A 16,611-nucleotide genomic window follows, 5' to 3' on the forward strand; every position below is an offset into this window, starting at 1 on the left:
AAAGAGTTCACTGGTGTTTCCAGTGAACTCCAGAAGTAGCATAAAAAAGAGAGATAAAACTGAGAAAATCAACTGTTATGTTGTATTTTCTGCCTGTTGAGAAGAAGCTTGAACTGTAAAGAACTTCAACTTTACACGCAGACATAATAAGATGTATCAATGTCCCTGCTGTTTTTTCCAGCAAGCTGAACTCTGATGTTTTATTGAAATTATGTTCTCTCACCTAGGAGAAGGGAGAGAGGCAAAGAAAAGGAAAGCATCTGGCTCAGAAGATGAAGGGGAATACAACCCTGGGAAGAAGGCACCTGAATCAACACCGTGCAAGGTCAGTCCTCTCAATGGTCCTTTCCACTTGTCAAAATAACCTAGTGGTTCTTCGCATTCAGTAAAAGATGCATGTTCTTATGGCGGGGTGCTGATGTAGTAACCGGGGTGTAGCTGTGCTTATGTTAGAGCTGTTGGAGAAGACTTTCTTCAGGACTGAATGTCACGATGCAAAACACACAGAGCTTCACAAAGGATTTGTCTTTTCTTTTTCAAAGAAATCTAAGAATGCCAATTCCGAACAGAATTCTGATGAGGAAATCTTCCAGTCTGGCTTTGCCTCCTAAACTGCCCCGAGGCCCCGGACAGGTCGGGCTAGAAAAGAAGAAAATTATTTTCCAGAGTCTGATGAAGATGATGATGACTGGCTCTTAGATATATTCTAGACAGCGGTGCTAGAGCACATTTTAATTGTTATAGTTGCAAACAGCAAATCTGCTTTTTTAAATAAAGTATAAATATTAAAAAATGGAAAACTCTCCGTCTTGTGTGTGTGTGTGTAACATTGTGGCGGAGGGACCGACTGCCACACGGGTGCTTTTTTAAAATAAATATATTTTATTCTTTGCCAGGAGACTCCATGGAAAAAGGTAAACAGTATATGAACATAGAAAGCATTGTTAAACAATCTCAATGTACAAACAGAGCCAGTGAAAGTACATCACAGACTTGCTAGAATATATAAAAAAAAAAAATAAAATAAAATCCACTAGTGCTTTAAATGAAACCTAAGAAACTGACACTTTAAATCTGTTAACCATTCTACCACAGTTTTCACTCTGCTTCATGGTGATTTAACAAGGCCAAGAAGGCAGATTCTCTCCTCGTGTTTCTGGACGTCCTGTCTGTACTTCCCTAGCACCTGGAAGGCCGCGTAGTCCAGCTCGTTCCTGGCGGTCGACTCTTAAGGAAATACCCTGGACTCACCCATTCAAATGCTGTACATGAGTCGGCTGGTTATCATCCCATGAAGTTTCCCTAATGGCTTGTGAATAAGTAAACAAAAACATGGTAACACTGAGAAGTGTTGCTGCCTTGGAGGCTATCATTGCTGTAGAAATGCAGTAGTTAATGGTGTAGGTATGTCACCAGCCAGGTACTAAACCACTTTTTCAATTTTAAAGTGACTTTAACAGTGGAACCAATGACATCTGAATAACTGATCTGGCAGTTAATGCTGACACCGATGTCTTTTCTGCGAGTGCAGGGATTTTCATGTACTTTTTTCAAGGAAGGAGATGCAAACTGAGGGCATCCAAGAGTAGTTTTCATATTAACTAATCAGACGGTCCTTGAAATTTCCTTTTCTGGATGTGTACAGTAGGTTCGTTTCATCTGGTTGGTGTCTTGATCGTTTTAGGTACAAGAGACAAAAGGAAAGCACCAAACATCCAGTACAGAAAGTACAGCCATACATCTGTATGTACAAAGTCATCAGAAATGCAACCAGAATTGAAAGTCTGAGATCTGTCTTGTCACCATGCAGTCTTGAATGTTCAGAAAACAGAAGCTTAACTATTTTTATTTTCTTTTTCTTTTTTTCTTTCTTTTTTTCTTTTTTTCTTTTCTTTTTGCATGAAATGGCTGATTTAGAGTTTCAAAAGGTTTTCTATTTGAAAGAGTTTAAACAGCAAGGAGTATATATCGATACATATGAAAATGTCTTGGTCCTTGTTGAGTTTTTATCTATCTATATATATACATATATAGATATATATTAAGTCCAGAAAGTAAGCAGCAGTAAAAATGTTTTTTCTTGCTTTTCATCCCTGTACATAAGGTGTTAGGAATGTCTGAAGTAGCTGGAAAATGTCTTATTGCACCATAGGGGACTGACTGACACTGCTGTTATCCACCGAGCTAGGTGAGATACTCGGGCTGTGTTCTGCAGTGTTTCCATTTGAGGTTGGTGTCAGTGGTTCGTGTCCTTCAGAGTTCTCCAACATTTCTTGAATAAGAGGCGGCATGGATCCAGGAATTTCCATTTTCAGCGTAATGACACGTTCCGCACCTTAAAGAAAAAAACAAAAGAGAAGTCCTCTCTATTAGGATGAGTTTTGAAGTTTCTTTTTCCATAGCATCATTGGTAGTAATTTCAGGGCACGTTATTTCAACAGCTTTGATGTCTCCCTCTATAGTTCTGCATACAAAATTACATAAGTAAGGGAGCTCTTTCAATTCATGGCAGAAAAATGGAGCAAGATGAGCTCTCCTTAACAAATTGATTTAAAATGGTGCTCACAGCAGCCAACAGCACAGTACAGTAAGTTAGATGAACCGCGTCTTTTCCCAGAAGGAACCAAAACGGTACCAAATGATGCTGAGAAATTAAAGGCAACTGAGATCACTTGGAAGGCGTTATAAATTGGAATGCACTTCCCAGTTCCTGAGCTGGATGGGATCTGAAAAGCCTGCTGGAGGGAAAAAGGTTGGGGGCTCCATGCTTAGCAGGTGCAGTGCAATGCCAGAAGTAAATACTGCCTCACTGCAAACTGTGGAGTAAGGACCAGAAGTCAACAAGCCCTTGTCTTATAAAAGAAGAAACTCAGCCAAAGGGATACTTTGGCGAAGCTGCCTTCTCTGGGGGTTCAATTTGTGTTGAGCTAATTCATCACAAAAGTACACAGAAACCCTGTTTACATCTGATGTAACTGAAGTTAAGGGACTGTTCAGTACTTCCCAAGTGCAACAACAGCAGGCGTTCTTAAGTAGAGATGTCTTTGCAGCCTGTTGTATGTAGGATTAAACAAAGTTACAAAATTAATCAGGAATACCCTGAATACAAGCCAGTAAGTGATACTAGTTTAGGGATAGAATAAGCCCCACAGTATGGTGCTATTAATATACATGCCATGGCTGTATAAACTTGGCCTATTTATGTACAGAATGGTCTGTATTAGTTTAAATTATGTCTGAGGCCAAATAACTTGTTAAGACTGATACTGATTGTCTAAAATGGTATCCTGACAATTCTGTATGAAATCAGTCGCCTATTACTCAGCGAAGAACTGCTGACTACTCCTAATGCTGTTAACAGAAACTTCATTTGTATTCCCATCCATATTTTTGCTGCTGCAAGCTATAATCCAAGCCCCAAGCTCAACTTTAAGCATAATGGGGTTTAAGATTGTAGGCCCTACCAGGTCTCATGACAAGAAAAATATTATTTCACATTCTTCAGCGTTCGTAAGGACTTATTTTCCTAGTAATGCTTCTGGTCATTTGTCACTCAATTGGTCTAGGAATTATATAGACACATGGAAAGGACACAGAATAAAACTAAAGGATTTTAGACGTGCTTTTAAAAAGCTTAAGCTGAAGCCCTCAGAGGTCTGTGTCTCACTCCAGTTGTTGGAGGAGATGGATCCATACACATATATATATATACCCAGAAAAAGATGAAGGCAGCAAACAAAGCCAATATTTTCCAATAGATTTATTACAACTTCTAAGCGACAGATGGGAAGATGGGAAAGTTGGCGAGAAAAGAGAAAAATTCTAGAAAATGATTTGCAGAGCAAGGATAGTCCCCATCAGGGATCCAGCGGCGTCTTGTTGGTCTGCAGGGAGGCAGCAAGTTGGTCAGTGCTATCCCACTAATATGCAGTTGGGCAGAGGGGTACCTCCATTGCATCCTTTCTGTTACCGGGGCAACAGCTGTTTGTTGGGTAGCTCCTGCTTAGCCTAGTTACCGGGGGCATTGTGCTCTGTCGTCACTGACAGGTAGCTGTTGAGCTCAGCTGTTGAGCTACTGGCTTTTTGCTGATCAGGAGGAACAGCCAATCCAATCCTCTTACACTGCGCTCAAGGTAATTAACCATTAACTCCAAAAGTTTGTTGAGCGGGTTATATCTCAGGTGGCTGCCGCTGAGCAAGCTTTGAGCCAAAAACTGTTAACATTCTGACTTTTCAAACTGTTGAGCTTTGCTCACAAAGGCAGCCAAGCTGAAGCTGAACGGGGTGATATTACTTTATCCCTTTCTCTTATGCAGGAGAGCGCTTGAAATAATGGTAGCTCTGTCTTTCACTCCATGATAAAAGAAGTAGTACCTCAATAACTCTCAGACTTTTCCCAAAGTAGTTAAAATTTCAGTCAGTTTCCTCTGAGGCCTTGTTCTAGCCACGCAGGAACAGCTACAGATTACCGGCATTCTGTGGCTGCCATGGAGTGGAGCTGAAATGGAGAGGATAACAGGAATGGAGTATCTTTTCTAATACCTTCAGATACTTGTATTGATGATATAAGTGGTATTGATGTATTGATGATATAAGTGGTGAGCCCAACCTTAAAACTGCATGCAGATTTTCAAAGTAGTATTTAAATGATGTCAGTGAGAGCGATGTGAGTTAGAAAAACCTTCTGTGGGAATGTCCAATAGGTCACAAGCCGGTACTGCTGCACAAATGTAAGCATTAATCACATGGTTTATCTATTTAAATACTGAGTACTTGATCAGATAGTTCTCTACACCAGGTCGCACAGGTAGGCGTCCAGGCAGGTCTTGAATATCTCCAGACTCCACAACCCCCCTGAGCAGCCTGTTCCTGTTCTCTGTCACCCTCACTGTAAAGAAGTTCTTGTGCACATTTGTGCAGAACTTCATGTGCTCCGGTTTCCAGATGTTTGTACAAACATATCAGTTTATATGTTTATACAAATATATCTACACTTATAATATTATGAAACTGAAATTTTTTCAGGCGTTCAGTAAGAAGATTGTTGATTGAAGAGTGGTTAACAAAATTCATGGAGGACAGGCGACAGCGTCGACTACATGGCCTTCCGGAAGTGAGTCCTAAACAATAGTAACAAATCTTGTGGATGAGATTTAAATGTAACAAGGTGTTTGTATTGAGTGAATAATGTCTGTGGGTTTTTTACAGCAATATTTATATGGTACAGCGACAAAACATTTGACCTACAATGACTTCATTAACAAGGAGTTGATCCTTTTATCAAATTCAGACGATGAAAGATCTATTCCCTCCCTTGTTGATGGTAAGCTGACAGTTTATTATGATTTGTTGGAATATTCACTTTTATTGTTTTCTTAAACTTGTGATTTGGTTTGAAAGCCAATATATATATGTCTGCAGAAAGCATGGAAAGAAATTTCTGCCTGTACTTTTCTCAGTATAAATATGCTTACTAAGATATTGTACAAAGACCTTGAGGTTTCATAAGACAAAATGGAAAAAGCATTTATCTCCAGTTTCCAAACTGGATGATATGCAGACAAGTTATATGGTCCCTTCCACAAAGATGGTGTAGTTCAAGTGTACAGGTACATCAAGTGTACCTAAACGATAAAGAGAATGGCTTCTTAAAACTGTAAAAGATCTAGAAGGGATAGAAATAGCATGTATTTTTGTTTTATCAGAAATAGTTAAATTTCAGAGTGCTTTAAAATCAGTGTAAGCTACAATCAGTTGTCACTGCTGGATTTGTGTTGATTCTTAGGAAAAAGATTTTGCTCACTATACTGGAAAGAAACAACTCTTGACTTGCAGAGGTACATTTAGGATGAAATTATACTTATTAGAATAGTGTGTGTGCTACTGGCTTAAAGGGTTGTTTCCATTCTTCGGACAACTTTTTGTTAAAATATTCATTTCTACTAGTATTTCTATTATCTTAAAATAATTGAAAATAGTTTATTTTGCTAAAATTACATTATGCATTTATTTCCCTCTAAAGTTTAAGTTTCTTTCCAGAATTTTGAAATGAGAATAAAGCAAAATCAAGTTGGTTTTTTTTTTTTCTTACAAACCAATGCTTTCTTATGTGTTGAAAATGGGATCTTCTTCTTACTAGGTTTAAAACCAGAGCAGCGCAAGGTTTTGTTCACTAGCTTTAAGAGAAATGATAAACGTGAAGTAAAGGTTGCTCAGCTGGCTGGTTCCGTTGCTGAAATGTCAGCTTATCACCATGGGGAGGTGAGTACGAAGAGTAGAAAAGTTGTGAGAATTTGTAGCCTGTGTACAATGTTTACTGTATTAAAATTCCAAATCTTTTGACTCAATCTACTAATTACAGATTTCATTTTAAAATGTTTCAGCTGAGCAGTAAATACTTTAAAAAGAAAATATATTTCCATAATGTCCAATTATTTAAGCATGATGGTATTCCAAATAGTTTATGGGTTATGGAGAAATGGTAAGTAAATAATGACATAGTAAGCTTCTTCCAGATTCTTAATCATAGTAACTATGTGCAATGGAAATTTTTGGTGTTGAACAAAAATTAGAGTCTCTTAAGGTAAGAAGGGTACAGTGTTCTCCAGTACCTGATACAGTATTGAACGAATGGTTGCTTCTATCTCTTTTTTGTTTATATTTATCTGGAATATCAATTCATTCTCTTTCCATCTTTTCATCTTTGCCTTTGAATGCAGTGAGAAGTAGTTTGTGCACGAGAAAGCAGGTGCAATCATTTTTTGCCCCTTTAATTACTCCAGAAATATGCGTTAAAAAAACTGAGAAAACTTTGGGTTTTTCTAAGCATTGAGCACAAGGACATTTAATTCAGGGAGGCAATGTGGCTACGAAAGAGGGAGCATTATGCTTTGCCAGTAGCTCTAGTAAGAGGCTATGTTCCTTTCTCTAGCTCAACTTGACTTCTTTGAAATTGAGGTCAGGTTAGTCACTGAATTCCTGGCCATTAGAAATCTGCATTCTTGACTGATTAGGAAAGAGTGTACTTCTAATGTTTATATCTGTGAACACGTATTTTCTTGCAGCAAGCATTAATGATGACTATTGTCAACTTGGCTCAGAACTTTGTTGGAAGTAACAATGTTAATCTTCTACAACCTATTGGTCAGTTTGGTACCAGGCTTCACGGTGGAAAGGATGCTGCCAGCCCTCGCTGTATTTCCACTATGCTAAGGTAAACATATTGTCAATGGTTTACATTAAGCTTTTGAAAAGCTTTATTATCGAAGTAGTCCTTTCACACAGTAAAGGATTTATTTTATTTTATTTTTATGTTTTTATGTGAAAGGAATAGGAGAGGATTGGTCTGTTTTGATAGCTGTTAGTGCTCAAATTTTGCCTTATGTTTGTAAGTGTGGTTTTTCATCTTGAGTTTTCTGCAGAGATTTTCTCTGCATAGAACTGCTGTAGAAAATGTAGCATTCAAGGAATTAAACTCTGAATTATAAAGATGAAGATTGAAAATGCTGTAGACTTAGGTCTGTGTGCTGTGTGATCAGTTGTTAGTGTGTTATATACATGTATAATTGGGAAGGAAGCAGACATCATCTGTTATTAGTATGCCATTCCATTGGGAAGAACTTTGTTTTCTCAGGCGGTGTGTACATTGTAATTTCAGCTTCAGAATGGCAAAGAATAGAAGGCATGAAAAAAATAGGTCATATTTGGGCACACTGAGGGTTAAAGCACTTAGACGCGAAACTAGTCGGACTTCAGTTAAACAGAATTTTATTTTCTTTCTTTTTTAAAGCCCTTTAGCCAGGCTTCTTTTTCCACCCGTGGATGACAACTTGCTAAAATTCCTTTATGATGACAACCAGCGTGTAGAGCCTGAATGGTATATGCCCATCATTCCTATGGTTTTAGTAAACGGAGCTGAAGGAATCGGTACTGGATGGGCTTGCAAACTTCCAAACTATGATACCAGAGAGATTGTAAACAACGTCAGACGAATGCTGGATGGTTTAGATCCCCATCCCATGGTAAAAATAATAATATACACTAGCATTTTCTACATTTGGTAATCAAATCTAATTTTGTGCTTAGGAAATGTAGTCATATAACTCCATGAATGCTTGATTATTGAAGTAGTTGAATTGGTTGAATTGTCTGGTAATTTTGCATGGGAGCCTTACTTGACTGTTGGAAAGTGCTGTGGAGAAGTTCATCTTGAAGAAAAGAAACAGTGCAATTTGTGTATTTCCAGTTATTTCAGAGGACTTTCTGTTCTCTGTTGACAGTAAGACTTGGAAGTTTCAAGTCCTAAAGATAGTAATTTTTCATTAGAGTAGAAAGATTTTGCATTAGAGTAGAAAGTTGGACAATAAACCAAAGAAAGACAAATACCATTTTCCTGGATTCAGCTACATCTTCTTAATTATGTACCTACTCTTTAGGTAATAGGGTAATTGCTTCTGTCACTTGCACATGTGTATTTTTTGGACTTTTTTTGGTAATGTTTTTACTATGACATGAGATTATTACCAGCATGAGATTAGCACAGTATAAAGTGAGAGCTGTAGGGTGCATGGGAAAAAAAATATATTCTCTATCTTACTACGAAGTTTCTTAGCATTCCACTGATTTTTGTTACAATTTCAGCTTCCAAACTACAAAAACTTCAAAGGATCCATTCAGGAACTTGGTCAGAACCAGTATGTGGTCAGTGGTGAAATATTTGTGGTGGACAGAAACACTGTGGAAATTACAGAGCTACCTGTAAGGACATGGACCCAGGTAAGTTACAGTGAAGAAAAAAAGCTCTATATTAAACAGTTTTATCCTACATGCAGGAGAACATTTTAGTCCACTTCTGATCGTTTTATATACATGAAAAGAAACACGGTTTCATTCTTTTCTTTGCCTTCGTAAAAGAAGGTTCTACTTGTACCATCTCATCTACTGTCCATACTACAAAGAATAAATGCTGCTTCTGCTGAGTTAATACATAATCCTCCCCCCTCCTCCTTTATTTTTTTTTTCAGTAGACTTTCTTGACCTTGTAGAATGGCTCTTACGTTTTTTTCTAATCCCTGCTTTCATTTTTAGGCTACATTGGTTTTGTAAATTATCACTGGTTTCACCTGTGGTACCCAAGTTGAAATCTTAGCTTGGTTGTGAGCTTGGTTTAAAGAATTAGGAATTTAAAGAAGTTGGAATAAGTGTTTCTGGTTTTTTGCTATCTTTTTCTTAATAGGTGTACAAAGAACAGGTTCTGGAACCTATGTTGAATGGAACTGAAAAAACTCCAGCATTAATTTCTGACTACAAGGAATACCACACGGATACGACTGTGAAATTTGTTGTGAAGATGACAGAAGAAAAACTTGCACTGGCAGAAGCTGCTGGATTGCACAAAGTCTTTAAGCTTCAAACAAGTCTTACTTGTAATTCTATGGTAACTTTTTTCTGTTTGACTATTAGAATACATACAGTTGCTTGTTGTAAACTTGAATGTTTTTGTAGTGAATTTGGCACAACTGAACAAATCTCTTTGTACTTGCTGCTGACAAAAAGTAATTGTGAACTGTTTGAATTCAGTTGTCTTGGAGATAATGCAAGTCTTGCTTTTTTGATCTTGTTGGGCTACTTGAATTTTGAAACTTCACTGTAACTGTCTAGAATTCTAGTCTTTTTATGGCAGGTACTACTTTCAAACATTGTCACAAACAAAAATACACACATGCGTGTGTTGAAAATGGCCTTGCTCAATCTATTGTGTAGATTATTTTTGAAAAGCAAATGCACCAGATCGAGGTGACTAATTTTCACAGGTTCCATAAGTGTAAGGACTACTGCTAGAATCTCTCTGTAAGGCTTGTATTTGTGTAGGAAGCAATCTGTCCTTGTGTAAACATGTTAAAAAGTTAGATGTCTATGTGAGTCTATTATGCATCCTCTTGAATGTGCTGCATAGTCACAGAGGAAGGTTTGAGCTCTCAGTCTTGAAAGGCTATTCTTCATATAGTGTGCATGTGAGAGCTATAGAAATGAACTTATACAGGAAGATTAAAAATCTTGAGTTAAGAAATCTCTCTCAAGCCATATGCTATCTCTTTTTTAGGTGCTTTTTGATCATATGGGATGTTTAAAGAAGTATGAAACTGTACAAGACATTTTGAAGGAGTTCTTTGATTTGCGATTACATTATTATAGTTTACGTAAGGAATGGCTTGCGGGAATGTTGGGTGCTGAATCTACAAAGCTAAACAACCAAGCTCGCTTCGTTCTAGAGAAGATACAAGGGAAAATTACCATAGGTGAGTAAACACTCTCTAAAATAGAACTGGGAGGAAATCTGGAAGTGATTTAAACGTAGTAAAATGTATTTGTATGTAAGACATTGGCTTTCACAGCATTGATTTTGTTTGTTTGTTTGTGTTGCAGAGAATAGATCAAAAAGAGACTTGATTCAAATGTTGGTTCAGAGGGGCTATGAATCCGATCCAGTTAAAGCTTGGAAAGAAGCGCAGGAAAAGGTGATGATCAGAAATCTCTGGATACGTTTGATGCTGTTGTTATAAGTGATATTCATTTATCAAAATGTATGTTTTTGTAGTAGTCTGATTAATTTATGACACAACACTTTAACAAGATTATTCATTGCTACTTATCATTGGCTTTCATTCTTACAAACACAAATTTTCATACAAATATTGTTGCATAATGGTGGTATTCATCATAGATAATTCTAAGTAGACAACTAGATAATATAAAGGATGAGAATGAGAAGTTGATACGTTCAGGGTTGTTATAGGACTTTGACAGGAACATGGCTTTTTGGAAAAGACAAGTAAAAATTTCTTGTTACTGAACCCATGAGGAAACACCTTAGTAATCCATCAGGGTATTTTGGGGAATTGCTGTTGTTCATTAACACAGCTAAGATTAATCATATGTCTAATTCTGAATATTTCACTTCAGGCAGCAGAAGAGGAAGACCCGCAAAACCCAAATGGTGATGCTTCCTCTGCTTCTGGATCGACTTCTGGCCCTGATTTTAACTACATCTTAAACATGTCTCCGTGGTCACTCACAAATGAGGAAGTGGAAGAGCTCATGAAGCAGAGAGCTTCAAAGGTTGGTGTGCTGTGAGAGGCTTATTCTGAAATGCTTTAATAATTACTGATGTGCCCAATTGTGAATGTTCAGTTCAGATAGTATGTACTAAGTTACTTGTAGCTGATGATTCAGCTGACACATAACTTATAAACTTATATTTATATGCTACTTTCACATTTTAGGAGAGAGAACTAATTGACCTTGAAAGGAAATCCCCATCGGATCTCTGGAAAGAAGACTTAGCAGCTTTTGTTGAAGAGCTTGAAGTATGTTTTACAAATATTTCTAAAAATATATATTAAAAATAAGCAAAATATACAAACAAACAAACCAAAAAGAAAGAAAGAAAACAAGGAAAAAAAACCCAAACAGATTAATCTCCAAATATAGGGGCAAGTGGGAAATCTTTTTGGGTAGTTGACTTCCTATTTGTGGTCCTCGGGGATTGTCTCTTGCATCTGTACAGTACAGTTCTTTTTCCAAGTCAGTGAAAGAAAAACTACCAGGAAGAAATTTGTTTCCAAATGACAAAAAAACTGGGAGTAGGAACTTGCAATTCTAAGTGATCTAACCAGTTGGGAAGCAGTAAGCATTATCAAATTCAAAGCCACAAATCTGGGAACAAAGCATGTAGACAGGAAGTGCTAGACAAAAGGCTTTTACCTTGCCTTATTACTGTCTCTGGCAAAAAGTAAAGGCGTATTGGTGGGTAACTTGCTGAGCCTCAACCTTCAGTGTTTCCTGAAAATGGCTGATGTAATCTTTTGGAGTAACATAGGATAATACAAATAAGATGTTTATTTCTCTGCACGTTCATGGTGCAGACGCAATTAGAATTATTCTGCGCTGAAACCTCAACTTCTGTAATAAAAAACTGGAAAGGACTGGAAAATGTGCGTTATAAAACTTACTCTGAAAGCTCACTGCTTGCTTTAAACACTGAAGGACTGAAAAGTTATATCAGTTCCTGGAGATACAAGTGAGGAAGAGAAACTTGATGAAAGGAAGATATTCCAAAGTGTCCAAAAGTTTTCATTTGTTTGGGCTTGAAAAAAAGTGTAGTTTTTAACCACATCAAGTAGGGGAGAACTCACCAAAATTAAGTGACTGATTTTCCATTAGTAAAATGTGTGTTATAATTCAGCTGACAATTAAGGGCAGTCTTCTGCTCCATGTTAATAAATACTGAAAAAGCACCATGTTCCATTTTGCCTTTACTGAAAACGAACATGTTTCCCTCCTGCCCCTGGTTGTTTGTTAGAAAGTAGAAATACAGGAAAGGAACGACATTCTGGCTGGCATGACTGACAAACCAATAAAAGTTGAAGATGGAAGAGGAATAGTTCCACGGCTTACATCAGCCATGAACGTTGATGCCAGCAGAAAACTGCTGAAAAGGAAAATGGTAAACCAGCGGTTAATACAGTTACATTATTTAACTGCTGTATTTTTCTTTGCTGATAATGCAGATCCAAACACTAGACCCCACTAGACCCCATTAGTACTGTATGTATGTATGATGTTTTCCTAACTCAATGTGTAAAGAAATTAATGCTGGACTTATTTTATATTTGAAAGCCTGTTATAACTACTTATTGCTGGAGTGTTTTTGTTGTTGTTTTCTCTCCTTCCAATACTATTTAAATTTTCAATATAATAGTCTAATTTATTCTCTTCTAAAAATTGTATTGCAGTAAAATTTTATTTTGACCAACTTGTTAATATTTTTAGGGTGGTGCTGATTCTGTTGTAATAAAAATGGAATATGATGAAGAATTTGGTGCTGTGAAAGCTGAGAGTGGTTGGGATCACTTAGTGAATACGGCAGCCTCAGCAGCTAAAATCCGTAAAGAAAGAGAAGGAGGAGCCTGGTGAGATATCCTTACACGGTCATCATTAAGTTTGAATGAGTACTAATTTTGCATTAATTGTATTTTTAAGACATTATGAGAAGGGAAATATACCACAATAAGTATTTCATCTGATTTTCTTTATGCTTATATAGTTCTTTTGTCTTCTAATAGTGATATCTATAGAGACCAATTTGTTGTTTTCAAATATGGTCCCTGAGTTCCCACCTAAGTATCAGTTCTTCACTCTCAAGATCTATCTAAATGCTGCCGGAGCTTCTCCTTGATGCCAAAGAAAGCTTTGTTTTTAATATTAGCAGGCCATGATACTTAGACTACTTAGTAGGTATCATCCATCACACAAAGCAGTACAGTGATTCTCCAGCAGGGAGCAGTTAAAGGCAACACAGCCAAAAAGATTCTGGAGATGCTCATCATTCTGAAGACATTTCCTTAGCAGTATCACAGATGAAAGCTTGAGTGCTTACCAGTGTCCACATTGCTGCTATCTGGAGCTTTTACATGCTCCTTAAGGTATTCAGGGCTGACAAATTACACGTAGGCCAGTAGCAAAGCAGAGGGTTTTGTTAAAGGTTGGTTTGTCTTCCAACATGTGGAGTGCATTACTTCTCTGTGGTGTGAATGTAGGAGGGCTGCCCCGAGACCAATGCCTCTTGTTTTATTTTGTTGGCCCACGATATCAGAGGTGGGCAGTGGTGGTGTGGCAGCAGAGGTTGAACCTTGCCAGCAGTATTCCATTCCATTTCATTGTAATGTAACAGGTGGCAGCAGAGGGGCAGTCTGACAAAGTGGTGTCTGATGTGGAAGTGCAGGTGAAGGAAAGGGATGAAAATGAATTCTTCTATGTGGAAAAATTGCTCCCACTGACATTAACTGACAGTTGCTGAATGTTTATGGACACCAAACAGTGAGCAAAGTGAGGCAGTAGGGGGGTGCATTTCAGCAGTGCTGACAGTGACAGTGGGTTGCCTCTGCTGGGGCAGATTTTTACCAGCACAGCATGTAGGCTCTTGTTCATCAACGATGAAAATGCATAGATAATGAAAACACTATTGAATGCTGTTATTGAGCTCTTTGTATTCGTTGTAATTTCCATGTGAATAAATAGGAGGCATTGCTTTCGGAGCAATACAAAAGCTGTGTTTTAAAAATGGCAAGATAGGCTGTGTAGCAGTAATAGAAATTCCGTAAGGATTCCTGTTTTATCCTCAAGTGTAGGAGGCTCATCCTTTTTTTCTTTGTCAGAAAGAGTTCACTGGTGTTTCCAGTGAACTCCAGAAGTAGCATAAAAAAGAGAGATAAAACTGAGAAAATCAACTGTTATGTTGTATTTTCTGCCTGTTGAGAAGAAGCTTGAACTGTAAAGTGAACTTCAACTTTACACGCAGACATAATAAGATGTATCAATGTCCCTGCTGTTTTTTCCAGCGAGCCGAACTCTGATGTTTTATTGAAATTATGTTCTCTCACCTAGGAGAAGGGAGAGAGGCAAAGAAAAGGAGAGCATCTGGGTCAGAAAATGAAGGGGAATACAACCCTGGAAAGAAGGCACCTGAATCAACACCATGCAAGGTCAGTCCTCTCAATGGTCCTTTCCACTTGTAAAAATAACCTAGTGGTTCTTCGCATTCAGTAAAAGATACATGTTCTTATGGTGGGGTGCTGATGTAGTAACCGGGGTGTAGCTGTGCTTATGTTAGAGCTGTTGGAGAAGACTTTCTTCAGGACTGAATGTCATGATGCAAAACACACAGAGCTTCACAAAGGATTTGTCTTTTCTTTTTCAAAGAAATCTAAGAAAGCCAATTCCGACCAGGATTCTGATGAGGAAATCTTCCAGTCTGGCTTTGCCTCCTAAACTGCCCCGAACCCTCGGACAGGTCGGGCAGGAAAAGAAGAAAATTATTTTGCAGAGTCTGATGAAGATGATGATGACTGGCTCTTAGATATATTCTAGACAGCGGTGCTAGAGCACATTTTAATTGTTATAGTTGCAAACAGCAAATCTGCTTTTTTAAATAAAGTTTAAATATTAAAAAATGGAAAACTCTCAGTTTTGTGTGTGTGTGTGTGTAACATTGTGGCGGAGGGACCGACTGCCACACGGGTGCTTTTTTAAAATAAATATATTTTATTCTTTGCCAGGAGACTCCATGGAAAAAGGTAAACAGTATATGAACATAGAAAGCATTGTTAAACAATCTCAATGTACAAACAGAGCCAGTGAAAGTACATCACAGACTTGCTAGAATATATAAAAAAAAAAAATAAAATAAAATCCACTAGTGCTTTAAATGAAACCTAAGAAACTGACACTTTAAATCTGTTAACCATTCTACCACAGTTTTCACTCTGCTTCATGGTGATTTAACAAGGCCAAGAAGGCAGATTCTCTCCTCGTGTTTCTGGATGTCCTGTCTGTACTTCCCTAGCACCTGGAAGGCCGCGTAGCCCAGCTCGTTCCCGGCGGTCGACTCTTAAGGAAATACCCTGGACTCACCCATTCGAAAGCTGTACATGAGTCGGCTGGTTATCATCCCATGAAGTTTCCCTAATGGCTTGTGAATAAGTAAACAAAAACATGGTAACACTGAGAAGTGTTGCTGCCTTGGAGGCTATCATTGCTGTAGAAATGTAGCAGTTAATGGTGTAGGTATGCCACCAGCCAGGTACTAAACCACTTTTTCAATTTTAAAGTGACTTTAACAGTGGAACCAATGACATCTGAATAACTGATCTGGCAGTTAACGCTGACACCGATGTCTTTTCTGCGAGTGCAGGGATTTTCGTGTACTTTTTACAAGGAAGGAGATGCAAACTGAGGGCATCCAAGAGTAGTTTTCATATTAACTAATCAGACGGTCCTTGAAATTTCCTTTTCTGGATGTGTACAGTAGGTTCGTTTCATCTGGTTGGTGTCTTGATCGTTTTAGGTACAAGAGACAAAAGGAAAGCACCAAACATCCAGTACAGAAAGTACAGCCATACATCTGTATGTACAAAGTCATCAGAAATGCAACCAGAATTGAAAGTCCGAGATCTGTCTTGTCACCATGCAGTCTTGAATGTTCAGAAAACAGAAGCTTAACTATTTTTATTTTCTTTTTCTTTTTTTCTTTCTTTTTTTCTTTTTTTCTTTTCTTTTTGCATGAAATGGCTGATTTAGAGTTTCAAAAGGTTTTCTATTTGAAAGAGTTTAAACAGCAAGGAGTATATATTGATACATATGAAAATGTCTTGGTCCTTGTTGAGTTTTTATCTATCTATATATATACATATATAGATATATATTAAGTCCAGAAAGTAAGCAGCAGTAAAAATGTTTTTTCTTGCTTTTCATCCCTGTACATAAGGTGTTAGGAATGTCTGAAGTAGCTGGAAAATGTCTTATTGCACCATAGGGGACTGACTGACACTGCTGTTATCCACCGAGCTAGGTGAGATACTCGGGCTGTGTTCTGCAGTGTTTCCATTTGAGGTTGGTGTCAGTGGTTCGTGTCCTTCAGAGTTCTCCAACATTTCTTGAATAAGAGGCGGCATGGATCCAGGAATTTCCATTTTCAGCGTAATGACACGTTCTGCACCTTAAAGAAGAAAATAAAAGAGAAGTCCTCTCTATTAGGATGAGTTTTGAAGTTTC

The 16,611-nt window shown here is 37.7% G+C and overlaps 2 protein-coding genes across 18 annotated transcripts in view; one reads left to right on the plus strand and one right to left on the minus strand.

Annotated features, from left to right (window-relative positions):
• Window positions 1-862: 862 nt before the first annotated feature.
• RARB (retinoic acid receptor beta) overlaps window positions 863-16,611 on the minus strand; it is a 322,222-nt gene continuing 306,473 nt past the window's right edge. For 15 of the 17 annotated variants that reach the window (XM_085538372.1, XM_085538368.1, XM_085538370.1 and 12 more), the window contains one exon: window positions 15,083-16,555. In XM_085538372.1, the coding sequence (XP_085394498.1) occupies window positions 16,359-16,555 (197 nt within the window). In that variant the 3' untranslated portion in view covers window positions 15,083-16,358. Of the gene's footprint in view, window positions 2,336-15,082; window positions 16,556-16,611 lie in introns of those variants that run through there. The other 2 variants (XM_085538374.1, XM_085538377.1) reach the window with 1 other exon arrangement.
• On the plus strand, window positions 5,026-15,018 carry LOC107309268 (DNA topoisomerase 2-beta-like). The gene is made up of 15 exons (XM_085538365.1): window positions 5,026-5,113; window positions 5,209-5,323; window positions 6,140-6,261; window positions 7,065-7,213; window positions 7,790-8,021; window positions 8,641-8,775; window positions 9,236-9,436; window positions 10,103-10,298; window positions 10,426-10,517; window positions 10,963-11,118; window positions 11,283-11,366; window positions 12,362-12,505; window positions 12,832-12,971; window positions 14,446-14,543; window positions 14,761-15,018. The coding sequence occupies exons 1-14, from the start codon at window positions 5,072-5,074 to the stop codon at window positions 14,492-14,494; spliced, it is 1,857 nt and encodes a 618-aa protein (XP_085394491.1). The 5' UTR covers window positions 5,026-5,071; the 3' UTR covers window positions 14,495-14,543; window positions 14,761-15,018.

Source organism: Coturnix japonica, chromosome 2 (assembly GCF_054131305.1).
Source record: "Coturnix japonica strain WE chromosome 2, WE-NBRP24, whole genome shotgun sequence".
Taxonomy (NCBI): domain Eukaryota; kingdom Metazoa; phylum Chordata; class Aves; order Galliformes; family Phasianidae; genus Coturnix; species Coturnix japonica.